This window comes from Oncorhynchus clarkii, chromosome 3 (assembly GCF_045791955.1).
Source record: "Oncorhynchus clarkii lewisi isolate Uvic-CL-2024 chromosome 3, UVic_Ocla_1.0, whole genome shotgun sequence".
NCBI classification, from domain to species: Eukaryota; Metazoa; Chordata; class Actinopteri; order Salmoniformes; family Salmonidae; genus Oncorhynchus; species Oncorhynchus clarkii.
The window spans coordinates 60,652,877-60,668,210 of record NC_092149.1 but is presented as its reverse complement, the minus strand read 5'-3'; the positions used below and the strand labels follow the sequence as shown (position 1 = coordinate 60,668,210).

The window sequence follows — 15,334 nt, the reverse complement described above, 5'->3', positions numbered from 1 at the left end:
CACAGCAGACAGTCATGATAGGATGCAGGCTACGTGTGTGTGCGTGCATGTGTGTGTGCTTGCATGTGTGTGTGATTGCATGTGTGTGTGCTTGCATGTGTGTGTGCTTGCATGTGTGTGTGCTTGCATGTGTGTGTGCTTGCATGTGTGTTTGCTTGCATGTGTGTGTGCGTGCGTGTATGTATGTGTATGAATGTCTGTGTGCTTGTTTGTGTGTGTGTAGCAGTGATGGAGGGTTCTATCTACCTGAGTGGACTTAGTTATAAGTAAGAGTAGAGCCTAAAGTTCACATACACCCCCCGCCCCTCTCTCTCTCTCACTCTCTCTCTCTCTCTCTCTCTCTCTCTCTCTTTCTTTCTCTCTCTCTCTTTATCTCTCTCTTTCTTTCTCTCTCTCTTTCTTTCTCTCTCTCTCTCTTTATCTCTCTCTTTCTTTCTCTCTCTCTTTCTCTCTCTCTCTCTTTATCTCTCTCTCTCTTTCTTTCTCTCTCTCTCTCTTTATCTCTCTTTCTTTCTCTCTCTCACACACACAATTTTCTCTCTCTCTCTCTCTCTATCTCTCTCTCTCTCTTTCATTTTCTCTCTCTTTCTTTCTCTCTCTCTTTCTTTCTTTCTCTCTCTCTCTTTATCTCTCTCTTTCTTTCTCTCTCTCTCTTTCTCTCTCTCTTTATCTCTCTCTCTCTCTCTTTCTTTCTCTCTCTCTCTCTTTATCTCTCTCTTTCTTTCTCTCTCTCTTTCTCTCACACACAATTCTCTCTCTCTCACACACAATTGTGTCTCTCTCTCTCTCTCTCTCTCTCTCTCTCTCTCTCTCTCTCTCACACACACACAATTCACCCTCTTTCTCTCTCTGTCTCTCACACACACAATTCACCCTCTTTCTCTCTCTTTCTTTCTTTCTCTCTCTCTCACACACAGTTCACCCTCTGGGTCTCTCTCTGTCACCCACTCAGAGCCTTCGCTGCCTAAACTTCTGTCTGTGCTCACTTCGACTGACATGTTCTCTAGTTCTTCATCCATTAACTGCAGCCCTATTAGATGGATAGTGCTCCATGCTAAAACATTAAAATCTAGACTAGCACAGACTCAGGGGTCTCTGAGTGCAAACCTTCACCCTGTCTATAATCTACAATCTCCCCCCCGGTCTAGAATCTATTTCCTCTCTCCAACAGTTCTGTTTATAGGTAGTCAACATGTGGGCAGTACCATGTGGGGGATGGAGGGAGGAGCATGTTCACAACATACCGCACACAGTCTTCAACTCAAAGACTCAAGTACAGGAAATAACAGACATATTAAAATGAAACCAATGTGAAAGAATTCAGTCATGCACACACATCTGGAAGAAGACCCACAGACTGGGGTTGAGCTGGCAAGTAAGCATTTGATTGTACTGGTACATTACGCTGTATCCTGTACTTGGATTTTATCTCAAAATGATATTCATGTCAAAGAATACACTCATAAACACACATTCTAATACACGCACACTCATACACACACATTCTAATACACGCACACTCATACACACACATTCTAATACACTCACACTAATACAGCCGTCCTCGGGAATTAATGCCTTTAGCTGGTTCAGATTGTTTGCTTCCTGTCACTAAGAGCCTGAAGACCTAATATGGTTATAACTCACAGCACAGGAAGGAACACGCACGCACGCACGCACGCACGCACACACACACACACACACACACACACACACACACACACACACACACACACACACACACACACACACACACACACACACACACACACACACACACCATAGTGGGCTAGGTGTATGTATAAACACAGTGTGGGTTGAGATGGATAGTCTCCACCCTCCTCTCTACCCTCTGGCCTTTCTACCAAACACATTCATCATACTGGAAGGCTAGAAACCAATGGATGGCCACTGTGTGTGTTTCTACAGGTATCTTCTCACTATCTTCATCTGCCCAGCTTGAGCTTGTGTGTGTTTGTAAGCCTACGTGTGTGTGTGTGTGTGTGTGTGTGTGTGTGTGTGTGTGTGTGTGTGTGTGTGTGTGTGTGTGGGGGTACCCACCCAACTCACGTCCTGACCAACTAAAACAAAGAAATAACACAAGAACTAGGGTCAGAATGTGACAAACAAACTATAGTTTTGGCAAGTCTGTTAGGACATCTACTTTGTGCATGACATAAGTCATTTTTCCAACAATTGTTTACAGACAGATTATTTCACTTATAATTCACTGTATCACAATTCCAGTGGGTCAGAAGTTTACATATACTAGGTTTACTGTACCTTTAAACAGCTCGTACTTTGGTATGTTCACAGAAGATGAAAGTACTTTGGTGCGAAAGGTGCAAATCAATCCCAGAACAACAGCAAAGGACCTTGTGAAGATGCTGTAGGAAACAGGTACAAAAGTATCTATATCCACAGTAAAACGAGTCCCATATTGACATAATCTGAAAGGCTGATCAGCAAGGAAGAAGCCACTGCTCTAAAACCGTTATAAAATAGCCAGACTACGGTTTGCAACTGCACATGGGGACAAAGATCGTACTTTTTGAAGAAATGTCCTCTGGTCTGATGAAACAAAAATAGAACTCTTCGGCCATAATGACCATCGTTATGTTTGGTGGAAAAAGGGGGAGGCTTACAAGCCGAAGAACACCATCCCAACCATGAAGCATGGGGGTGGCAGCATCATGTTGTGGGGGTGCTTTGCTGCAGGAGGGACTGGTGCACTTCACAAAACAGATGGCATCACGAGGGAGGAAAATTATGTGGATATATTGAAGCAACATCTCAAGACATCAGTCAGGAAGTTAAAGCTTGGTCGCAAATGGGTCTTCCAAATGGACAATGACCCCAAGCATACTTCCAAAGTTGTGGCAAAATGGCTTAAGGACAACAAAGTCAAGGTATTGGAGTGACCATCACAAAGCCTTGACCTCAATCCTATAAGACATTTGTGGGCCGAACTGAAAAAGTGTGTGCGATTAAGGAGGCCTACTAACCTGGCTCAGTTACACCAGCTCTGTCAGGAGGAATGGGCCAAAATTCACCCAACTTATTGTGGGAAGCTTGTGGAAGGCTACTCGAAACATTTGACCCAAGTTAAACAATTTAAAGTCAATACTACCAAATACTAATTGAGTGTATGTAAACTTCTGACCCACTGGGAATGTGATGAAAGAAATAAAAGCTGAAATAAATCTCTACTATTATTCTGACATTTCACATTCTGAAAATAATGTGGTGATCCTAAGTAAGATCTTAACTAAGATAGGGAATTTTTACTAGGATTAAATGCCAGGAATTGTGAAACAGAGTTTAAATGTATTTGGCTAAGGTGTATGTAAACTTCCGACGTCAACTGTATATATGTGTCTATGTGTGATACTTTTGTGTGTCATGGACAATATTATTATAATATTATGTGCCCTGTGTATATTATATGATTGTACGTCCACCACTATGAATATATGTTAATGTCTCAGTATGATAATATCTGTTTATGAACATCTTGACTCACCAGAGTTGTTCCAGAGCTGTTCTCCATGACTCACCTAACCTTGTTAAATAAAGGTTAGATAAATTATGCAGGTTTTCATTTTTTTCTCACAATCTATGTCGGGTTATCTTGGTGATGCTGTTAGATCCTATTGGAACGTTAGAGGAGAAGCACAACTTTTGTTAGTTAAAACTGTCTTATTATTGTTTTAAAACATTTGATTTAATTAAAACTGATATTGTTATTTCTAGTTGAAATCATTGTCCTTTACACAAAATGTTTTTTCCAGAATGAACTAAAGGGAGATGACTAGAAAACCAATAAAACATATCAGGGAGTATGTTTACACGCACAATACCAATCCGATTTAAGTTCAACTGATTATGGCAGTAGGCTGAGTGTGGCAATAGTCATGTTAACACCTTACTCTGCTTTCCTTAATCAGCGTAAGGTCAAAATTGAAGTAAGCGTACACTGATTAAAGCACCTGGTTTTCTAACCAATCTTTAGAATGATTAGGACCTGTAAAACAGCTTAATCAGAGCTCCAGCGGTATATTTGATCTGTGCATGTGCCAGCATCAGAAGCGCAAGTGAAGTGAGTTCGGAAAAACTGATAGTATGCATGGAAATAGTTTTCATATACAAACTTTATATGTCCAAACTCAGAATCAAATAGGCTTCGGAAAAATAACATGGTTGCTGTGGTAGAATGTTTATTTTGATTGCTGATTTTCTACATTTATTTAAGTCCCATCAGGTAGCCTGATTTCAGATGTGTCCATGTAAACAGGATTAGCAGGGAAATCGTTCGTTCACGCAAAGCATGTAAATGTTTTAAACAAACTATAATATTAATCTGATTATCCGCAATAATCGTATTATTGTGTGAAGTAACCATACTCAGTGTTCTAAAACAAGCAAGAGTTGTGTCTGTGTACAACATTCGGTAACATTCCTGTGATTTTGTCTGTCACTGCATCTTGGCTCATGATTGGTTGTTGTCTGTCCTTCCCAGGTGAACATGCCAGAGTTGGCGCTCCTCCGCTTCGTGGTATTGGACGACGACTACATTGGAGACGACTTCATTGGCCAGTACAGCGTGGCCTTCGAGTGCCTTCAGCCGGGCTACCGCAACGTGCCCCTGCTGGGTCTGGAGGGAGACCCCTTGCCCCACGCTAGCCTGTTCGTCCATGTTGCCGTGACCAACCGACGAGGGGGGGGAAAGGCCCAGAGGAGGGGTCTGTCTGTGCGGAGAGGGGTGTGGCGGGGGCGAGAGTACGTGACCCTACGGAACACGGGTATTAAAGCTCTGGATGATACGTTCCGTCCCGCTAACACCCATCTCAGAGAGGCCACAGACCTGCGGGAAGACGCACAGGTGAGAGGAGGGTCAGAAGTTAGAGGTCAGAGAGTGATTGGAGGGTGTTACTCATACCTGGGTGTTTCTCACGCACTTGGTGTTACTTTTTTTAAATTTAATTTAATTTTTATTAACAACAAATCAATACAGAGAGTACATGAGGGAACACAAGTATATATAGATTATATACAGTGGACAATTGAGCTAGGGGCGGGGCTGGGGGCGGGTCTAGGGGGTACAATATCACATTAGACAAGGACCTTAAGGGACATACATACGCTTATAATTCTAACAGCTTTTTTGTTAGTATGTTTTCCTTAAACCTTTTCATATAGTGGTTGGCAGGATAATATTTATGAATAATTTTAAAGGAAACTTCCTTAATTTTGTTAACAAGTAGGTATGTGTGTGGCAACATCCAAACTTTTTTCCAACAGATATTATCAATAAATCCATTCCAATAAGGCATGACATAAGGTATAGATACAACATCCTGCTGAAACAAGGTTCGTATCGCTCTGTTGTTGAATGGACCAAAAGAGAAACAAATCTTTCCTACTGATGAGTCAACAGGGCCAATAGAAGGTAGGCTCTGAGGGTCAGGTCTTGACACGTTCCTGAATAATAAAGCAACACCTGAGGGAATGGCATCTAAAACAATTGCAAAATCTTTAGGCGTTACAGGGACCTTGTAAAGTGATAAGAATTCTTTATAACTGAGTAAAAGACCCTCTGCATTTACCAGTTGGCTCACCAATAGGATATTATCTGGGAACAAATATTCTAAAAACTAAGAAGTATTTGTATACAATATATCCCGATTATTCCATATATAATATCTGTGTGGAGAAAAATTGTGTTTATAAATTAAGGACCATGACAAGAAAACCTGCCGATGAAAAGGAGAAAGTTTCACTGGAACTTTGTCAATATTATAATTGCAAAACAACATGAAGTTAAGGCCACCAAAAGTAGAGAAGACATGATGAGGTATAAAATTCCAGATAGAAGTGGGGCTTCTAAGGATTGTTTTATCCAATAGATCTTAAAAGTATTATTTAAGGTAGTAAAGTCCTGAAAATTCAACCCACCATTCTAATAAGTGTTCATTACAACAGTTTTCCTAATGTAATGGGTACGGTTTCTCCACAGAAAGTTGAAAAGCATCTTGTCTATCTCCTTGCTTATTTTACTGTCAAGATATAAAGATAGAGCACCATATGTTAGTCTAGAGATACCTTCAGCCTTGGTTATAAGGACTCTACCTTTTAAAGATAAGTCCCTCTGTAGCCATTGAATTAGCTTCTTCTGGGTTTTTTTAATAAGAGGGTTAAAATTTAGTAAGCCTCTAGACTTCTGATCCTTTGTAATGGTTATGCCTAAATATGTAAGTTCTTATTTTACTGGAATACCATAATATGAAGGTGTCACACGATCTTTGACAGCTATGCGTTCACATTTATTAATGTTAAGATATAGACCAGACGCTTTGGAAAAGGATTGTATCACATTGATCGATATGGGAATTTGGTTAGCGTCTTTCAGAAAAAGTGTAGTATCCTCAGCCAGCTGGCTTATAATAATTTCTTTACCAGCTATGGAAATACCTTGTACAGGACTATTATTTAAAGAATTTGCATGAAGTTTGGTGATTAATAAAAACAGGTACGGAGAGATAGGACCTTGCCTAATTCCCCTCTTTAACTCAAATCTAGCTGAGGTGCCATATTTCAATTTGATAGAGCTGTTACCATTTGCATAGAGAGTCTTAATAGCCTTACAGAAAAAAATCCCCAAAGCCAAGTCTCTCAAGGGAGTGGAAGAGAAACTGATGCTCTACTGTGTCAAATGCTTTATAAAAATCAAAAAATAATATGAAGCTATCCTCAGTTATTAGGTCTGAGTAGTCAAGTATGTCTAATACTAGTCTGACATTGTTAGAAATATGTCTGTTCCTCATGAAGCCAGACTGTGTTTCATCAATGATTGCATCCAGGACTTATTTAATTATTTTTTGCAAGTAGTAAGGCTAATTTCTTATAGTCATTATTAAGAAGACAAATTGGACGCCAGTTGTCGATGAGCAGTACTTCTTTTTTAGACTTAGGTATCAGTGTTATTAACCCCTGACTCATTGTAAAAGGGAGAACATTGTTTTTAATACTCTCTAAAAAGACTTCAAATAGGAAGGGAGCTACTTGTTCAGAAAATCATTTGTAAAATTCTGATGTAATTCCATCAACACCTGGTGATTTATTGTTCTTTAGATGTTTGATAGACTCTATAATCTCTTCAACTTTGATGGGTTCATCACACTGTTTAGATTCTATATCACTGATAGAGTGAACATTATTCAGTAAGTTAAAAAACATATCTGTGGATTCCTGACAGTACGTAGAGCTATACAATTTTCTGTAAAAATTGCTACAGTATTTAGCGATTCACTTTTGGTCATCTGTAATAACACCATCAATGTTTAATTTATGGATAGTGTTATTTTTAGAGTGAAATGTCTCAAGTCTAAAGAAATAGGATGAATTCTGTTCTCCCTCAATCCATTTTTCCTAGATCTAATAAAGGCTCCGTCTGCTTTTAATCTATATATATTATCCAGTTTATTTTGTAACTCAATTAGTTCCATCTTCTCCTCCCCAGAGAGGCCGGCTGGGGACCTCTGAGAAAGGGAAGTTATCTTAAAGATCACCTTTTCCTCCTCAGCTCTTCTGGTCTTAGCAAGATTACTACCATATTTTCTAAGATATTTGGACACCTCAATTTTAAAGAGCTTCACAAGCCCTTTCCCAAAAGTGTGAGAGCAGATCTTTAACCTCAAATTTAACTATATCATTATTTAATAATGAGATATTTAGCTTCCAGTAGGATGCTCTACCAAGGTTAGTATCAGGGGTAAATATTTTGATATCTATGTAAATGGGCCTATGGTCTGTGAGGGGAGTAGTACAAATATTTGTAGTAACACACTCACTATCAATACATTTGGATATAAGCCAAAAATATATTCTGGATTGTCTGGAACCTGTTTTGTTACTCCAAGTGAATGATCTGTCGGCCGGAAACTTCTCTCTCCATATATCAGTAAGATCAAACTTTTCCATAAAAAGTATTAAACCCAAATTCTGATTGGTTGGCCTACCTGGGGGCCATCTATCAGTTGAATTATATATAGTAATGTTAATGTCCCCTCCTATCAATAATAATGAATTGGGAAATTTAGATAACCAATGAAGTATACTGTATGTTTCTATAGATTAAAGCAAGTCATCATTCTCATGTTTGGTGTTGTACCCGTAGAAGTTTACAGTAATGAGTGTAATGTCATTGTAACTGATCACAAGACAAATAAAGTGACCAAGGGGGTCACATTCCGAGTGTAGAATATTACCACCAAAGGTTTTTTTCATTGACACCAGCGGAGCATTCAGATCCATGGGAAAGCCAAATATCGTTGCCCCATTGTGACCTCCAGAAGTTGGCATTAGCCGAAATTGAGTGAGACTCTTGAAAAAAGCAAAAATCTGTTCTAAATTGTTTAGCAAATAAAAATAAGGCCTTGCGCTTCACATTGTTTCGTAACCACCTAGCATTAAGAGAAACTATAGACAAAACGTAGGAGCAGTGAACCTAAACGATAAGGAACCAAGATCTGCACCATTTAAGTCAATTTAAAGTGAAAATAGCTTATTCCATAAACTTTGAGCTAGACGTTATCTGGCTTTGAAATTCAACTCAACTGAAAATTATGTGCAAGACCAAACCAAGGGTTCTGGTAAGAGAGACTAAAAACCATCTTTAGTGTAATCAGGAACTATTCTGAGAAATAAAATAGAAAATAATAATTTAAATAAAAAGGTACCTACTATTTTAAGTGCATATGAAAACTGATCATAAAAAAATTGAATAAAAAATGTTTTACATATAAACGTTCCTAAGACCTGTTTCACTTGGAAATAAGTATGAATAACTAAATAGAACAATCACCGTGTAAAGTCAGAGCAGACCTGTATGCCCTTTAAAACAGTTTCTTAGTTACTGTATACATCAAAAATAAATACAGCTTTCAATCTTCTTCGTAAGTTTGTAAACAAAATAGGTCTTCTGGTCATACAAGAACAAACTAATAAATTGAAATACCTGAGTATTCCGAAAAATAGTCAGTTGTTAGATAAACAGCATAAGGAAAATTAGAATACCATGGCTGAAACCATCAATCTGTTCCTTCTGGTGAGATTCTAGGGAGGAATATGGATTTCTGAACCGTTGATGAAGCCTCGTCCTCCGACGAAGTAAGCAGCCTTTTTCCCTCATTTCGTGCTATCTTGATCATTGGCCACAACTTGTTCCTTCTTTCTATGTCCTCTGGGCTGAGATGCTCGGCGAAACGCATACCATGGCTCTGAAGGAAGGCGTTCTTCCTAGCAGCTTTCCAGACAGCATCCATGTAGAATCGGGCAGCGAAGAGGATGATGATACCCCTCGTTCTTGAATCGTTTTGCTGTTGCTTCTTGCCGAGGCGATGCACAACGTCGATGGTATCACCAACTTTGTTCTTCTCTGCAGGCATAACTTCTTGGCAGATACGGATAGCCTCTCCTCGCACATCTTCATTCTCCACCTCTGGCAAGCCGTAGAGTCTCAGGTTCCATCTTCATTCTCCACCTCTGGCAAGCCGTAGAGTCTCAGGTTCCATCTTCTTGCGTATTGTTCCAGATCAGTGAGACGTCTATGGTAGACATTGTTATTCTTTTCGAAACTTTTTTCAACTTTTGCCACTCTAGTTTTCACATCCTTGATTTCACCACATGCAATCTCCACAGTCTTTTTCAAGCCTTCGATAACCATGGTGTTCGCGCCTACCATTTTCTCAATGGCATCACACCTGGAGTTGATGAGTAAGGAGAGGGTAGCCACGATGTCAGAGTTCATGTTGGGTTTTTTTGGAGGGTGGAGGTTTGCACGGAGTAACCGGTAAAGAGGGGAATTCGTCATCTTCAACAGCATTCGAAAGCATGATATTATCCATAGGCCAAGCGTAGTTATGGCAGTTGTCTATAAGCATGTTTCTCTCTTGTTGATTAGCAATAGAACGGCCAACTTCTTCCTTTCTTTTTTTGTCATGACTTTGCCTGGACATGCCGAAATAAATGATCCAATTATCATTCCAGTCACAGGAAAGGTCTTATATCTTGAACAAATAAAAACAGTAATAATAATGACTGTAAACTTTTTTTTTTCACAATCTTTCTGAGGTTTGGTACGGAGCTCGGTAAAAAAGGGTCTGTTCAAGCCGCCATCTTGGCACCTCTTCCTCACGCACTTGCTGTGTTGCGAAGAAGTTACTCTTCTCCGTGTAGTATGGACTTGCTCACGTTCCCTTATGGATTTACCACTTGTCTCTTCCTTTTAAAGCCATGCAGAGAAAAGCAATATTTCAGAACTGAGGTCAATTGAAAAATATCAGACAGTGTTGTAATGTACTGTATAGATAAGCCAAGATAACCAAATATATTTAAAGCCCCCATGCAGTCTTTTTAGTAAAATTTTTTACATCACTGTATGTCTAATAAATCACTGTGTGTGTTTATTTCATGAAAATAACTCCAAATGTATTTTTTGAGCATTTATTTCCCTGAGCCTCCTTTTGAAATGCTCAGTCTGATCGTGTGGGTGTATCCATACACATTCAAATATATTTACATACACAGCCCTGATTGGCGGATAGGATAATCTAGAGCAGGGATGCTTAAACATTTATTTCCCTGAGCCTCCTTTTGAAATGCTCAGTCTGATCGTGTGGGTGTATCCATGCACATTCAAATATATTTACATACACAGCCCTGATTGGCGGATAGGATCGTCTAGAGCAGGGATGCTTAAACTTTTGGTTTTGGTCGGCCAAAACATATTCTGAAGGGTTTACATTATTTATTTAGAAATATAGGTCAACAATAGCTTTGTAGGGTCTTGAAACAATAGCTTTTTTTAAAGTAATCATGAAATTACACTTCAAACATTAATCAAATCATAGCCATATTACTTGACACCTATGATTACCAGTATTAAATATGTATTTCAAATTTGACCATTGTAGCATAGAAACTGCAACCAAGTTTCTATATTCATAAGGCTTATAACATGAATATGTGCAGGGACCCTTCTTGCATTTTGGTTGCCCCCCCCCACCTCATGGGCAAAACATTTTAGTGGCCCCCCTCTTAGCAGAGGAGAGAAAAATGGGCAGCTATAAAACTAATTTCATGCTATTCTACTCATTTTGCCATGAGATGGAGAGGCAATTTAGCAGTTTTAATGCTAATTTCCTGCAATTCTACACATTTTGCCATGACTTATGTCATGTTAATACGATATCTGAGTGAGAGTGACTAACAAAATCAATGGGGGCCACCTGGAGGTCACGGCCCCTGGGCACGGGCCTTGAGTGCCTGGTCAGTAATTCGGCCATGATTACTATAAGGTTTAGATAGCTGGCTAGATGACTGTAACTTAACAGTCAACAGTAAGTTGAGACCCTGACTGACTTCCTGTCACAATCATCGTAATAACATTCGGACCAAAGCGCAGCGTGAAATCGGTTCAACATTTTTATTTCAAGTGAACCGCACAAAAAACAATAAACAAACGAAACGCGACGTTCCGGAGTGCTTACAGGCAACAACACAAAAACAAGATCCCACAAAACACAGTGGGGAAATGGCTGCCTAAATATGATCCCCAATCAGAGACAACGATAAACAGCTGCCTCTGATTGGGAACCATACCAGGCCAACATAGAAATAAACACACTAGATAACCCACCCTAGTCACATCCCGACCTAACCAAACTAGAGAATAAAAAGGCTCTCTATGGTCAGGGCGTGACACTTCCTAAAAATATATATATATCTTTAGGGGGCCCCTAGTGGTCCTGACGGGCCAAACGTCGCCCAAGGGCCCCAGTTTTGTCGGCCCTGCTCTAGAGCCTACCCCGCTTCCCCCTTTAAAGTAAGAGGATACATATGCAAATAAAATATGGCTGGTTCATTGGTCAGAATAATCCGATTGTGATGTCATGATCTGGGCCAAAAACCATCCCACCTGAACAGGCTGAATTTCCAGCCATTATTTCCAAACAGCTCTTACACAAAAAGCTAAATATTGAAAATTAACAAATACATTTGAATACATTTTCCTGCCTAAACAGATAGTTGCGATGTGCTGTTGTGTTATGTTTAGCCAGTGTTGAAATATGGTCTGTTATGCAGGAGTTTTGGAGGAGTGTGATTTGGGCTAGAATAGATTGCATGACTGCGCTGAAATAAGACACTACCTGTGAGTTCCCTGTGGGGTGACGTGAACTTTGTGAGAGGGACAGAGAGAGAGAGGGAGTGAGAGTAATGAAAGAGAGGGGAAAGAGGTGGATAGAGAGAAAGAAGGAAGGAGAGAGGGAGTAGGTTGAGGAGGATTACACATTAGTCTATAAATAACAGAGGAGAGAGAGAAGGCATAGACCTGGTTACAGCACGGACCAGCTTATCTCCACATATACACACTCTCTCTCTCTGTCTCTCTCTGTCTGTCTCTCTCTCTCTCTCTGTCTCTCTCTCTGCCATGTGTCCAGCTGTATTCTCATCTGCCACAGTCTGTTATTATTCATAATTTGTCTCCCTGCCCACCCACACACACACACACACACACACACACACACACAAAGCCCCCCGCCCCCCTCACACCCAATCCATTCTGTCCTCAGGAGGGCTATGCTATGGTAATCACCAATGTGACTGCTGGTCCAGTTGCGGTGCTGCCAGGTGGAAAATGGCCTCAGTGTTTTGGCAGTGTGTCTGATCTCAGTGGAGACCTCTGACAGATCCCAGTATATTCCCTCCCTCCCAAACACATTAGCTAGTACAGCAGATGTCTAGCATGGATGCTTTAATGTCTATTCTCCTCCGTGGTTTTAGGGGTTCAGTTCAAGTAATAAGGGGTTCACCCAAGTGCCTTACTTGATTTAGATTGACCTGAACCTGACCAGAGATTTCCCTGACGTACTCACAGACAATAGGAGAAGGACATGTTCTGTTTTAATCTGTGCTTGACATTATCTAGGTGTGAGTTTAAGCCTCATCTGACGTTGTGATTTCATCAGGGTCAGATGTTTTTCAGGTCACGTGGACCTGACCATAATATACCTATAATACACTGCATCTCTCTCTCTCTCTTTCACACTCTCTCTCTCTCTTTCACTCTCTCTCTCTCTTTCACTCTCTCTCTCTCTCTTTCACTCTCTCTCTCTCTTTCACTCTCTCTCTCTCTCTTTCACTCTCTCTCTCTCTTTCACTCTCTCTCTCTCTTTCACTCTTTCTCTCTCTTTCACTCTCTCTCGTTCACTCTCTCTCTCTCTTTCACACTCTCTCTCTCTCTTTCACTCTCTCTCTTTCACTCTCTCTCTTTCACTCTCTCTCTTTTTCACTCTCTCTCTCTTTCACTCTCTCTCTCTTTCACTCTCTCTCTCTTTCACTCTCTCTCTCTTTTTCACTCTCTCTCTCTTTCACTCTCTCTCTCTCTTTCACTCTCTCTCTCTTTCACTCTCTCTCTCTCTCTTTCACTCTCTCTCTCTCTCTCTCTCTTTCACTCTCTCTCTCTTTCACTCTCTCTCTCTCTTTCACTCTCTCTTTCATTCTCTCTCTCTTTCACTCTCTCTCTCTTTTTCACTCTCTCTCTCTTTCACTCTCTCTCTCTTTCACTCTCTCGCTCTCTTTCACTCTCTCTCTCTCTTTCACTCTCTCTCTCTCTTTCACACTCTCTCTCTCTTTCACTCTCTCTCTCTTTCACTCTCTCTCTCTTTCACTCTCTCTCTCTCTTTCACTCTCTCTCTCTCTTTCACACTCTCTCTCTCTTTCACTCTCGCTCTCTTTCACTCTCTCTCTCTCTTTCACTCTCTCTCTCTCTTTCACGCTCTCTCTCTCTTTCACTCTCTCTCTCTCTCTCTCTTTCACTCTCTCTCTCTTTCGCTCTGTGTCCTGTTCCATCCAGAGTGCAAGTGTGAGTTTCAAAGAGCAGTGTGGACTCCCCCCGGTGGCAAAGCTGAAGCAGTGCATCCAGAGCCTGGCCACACGGTTGCAGACCCCAGAAGGGCCCCCGGGGGGCAGCATGACCCTGAGGGATGGCTACCCCCACCTGGAGGCCCTGGGCAGCATCACAGAGGTCACGCGCAAACTACTGAATCACTATGATACGGTAGGAGGGAGAGAGAGATATGTATCAATATTATAATATTATGGTACATATATGTAGAGAGGGAGAGTAATTAAGACACTTGAAGCTATAGGCATGTGTTCATTCACACACCTTTGTCTTCGGGCATACATGCTTACACAGAAGTGGGGAGAGAGAGGCACACATGCACAAATACCGTTTTACTCTCCAGCTGTGTTTCTTCCCACTCTGTCTCTGCCAGTATTAAATCAGGACCTCTTACCCACCTGCACTCTATCTCTCATTACTCCCCCTCACACACCACAACCAACCAGAGAAAAAGAGAGAGGGAGGGTGAAAAGGGAGAGGGACAAAGAGGAAGAGCTATTTCTGTGGCAGCATATTGGTTCAGTGTGCTCTGTGTATGTTAGATGTTTGTCAGCCTCGCTCTCTGTATGCATGCGTATCTAGGGCCAAGCTAGCCCAGCAGGTCAGTGTGACACACATACAGTTGGCCTGAGACCCAGACTGTAGCCCATCCAATGTCTTCATCACACCCTCAAACCTCCATCACACGTGGCCTTAGTCATCACGCTCTCTTCTTCCCTTCCATCTCTCCCTTTCCCCCATCCCTCATTCCTCCATCTCACAGACATCTCATCTAACCCTGAGGTAGTGGACAGCATGGTCAGAGTTAGAGTCAGGAAGGACATTAGTCTATAAATAACACAGTGTGCTGCTCTTTCAGAAAAACATTTTCAGGTTTATCCCATACATTTTTCATTCATTTGTATTATAGAACTTGTGTGTCTTTACACCAGTGGAGGCTGCTGAGGGGAGGTCGGCTCATAATAATGGCTGGAATGGAGCAAACGGAATGGCATCAAATGATGTGTTTGATGTATTTGATACCATTCCACTCATTCCGCTCCAGCCATTACCACAAGCCCGTCCTCCCCAAATAAGGCGCCACCAACCTCCCGTACTGTACAGAATATGCCTGCCACCATTTAAGGCCAGTATCTATGTGTGTACGTTTCTGTGTGTATGACAATCTTTATTTCTATTTGTCTATTGGTTGGTCTGTTGATCTGTATCTGTCTGTCTGTCCAGAGGCTCATCCAGTGTCTGTCTTTGTCTCTCTTCCAGATGATCTCGGCGAAGAAGCAGCTGATCGAGAATGCAGACGCTGTGCAGGAGAGGATGGCCCAGGTGCAGAGAGAAGGTGAGAGGAGAGGATGGCCCAGGTGCAGAGAG

The 15,334-nt window shown here is 41.1% G+C and overlaps 1 protein-coding gene across 1 annotated transcript in view; it reads left to right on the top strand.

Moving 5' to 3' along the window:
* LOC139400284 (inactive phospholipase C-like protein 1) overlaps positions 1-15,334 on the top strand; it is a 146,336-nt gene that overhangs the window by 126,405 nt on the left and 4,597 nt on the right. The window contains exons 6-8 of the mRNA XM_071145255.1: positions 4,520-4,882; positions 13,916-14,119; positions 15,227-15,302. Coding sequence (XP_071001356.1) covers positions 4,520-4,882; positions 13,916-14,119; positions 15,227-15,302 — 643 coding nt within the window. The remainder of the gene's footprint in view (positions 1-4,519; positions 4,883-13,915; positions 14,120-15,226; positions 15,303-15,334) is intronic.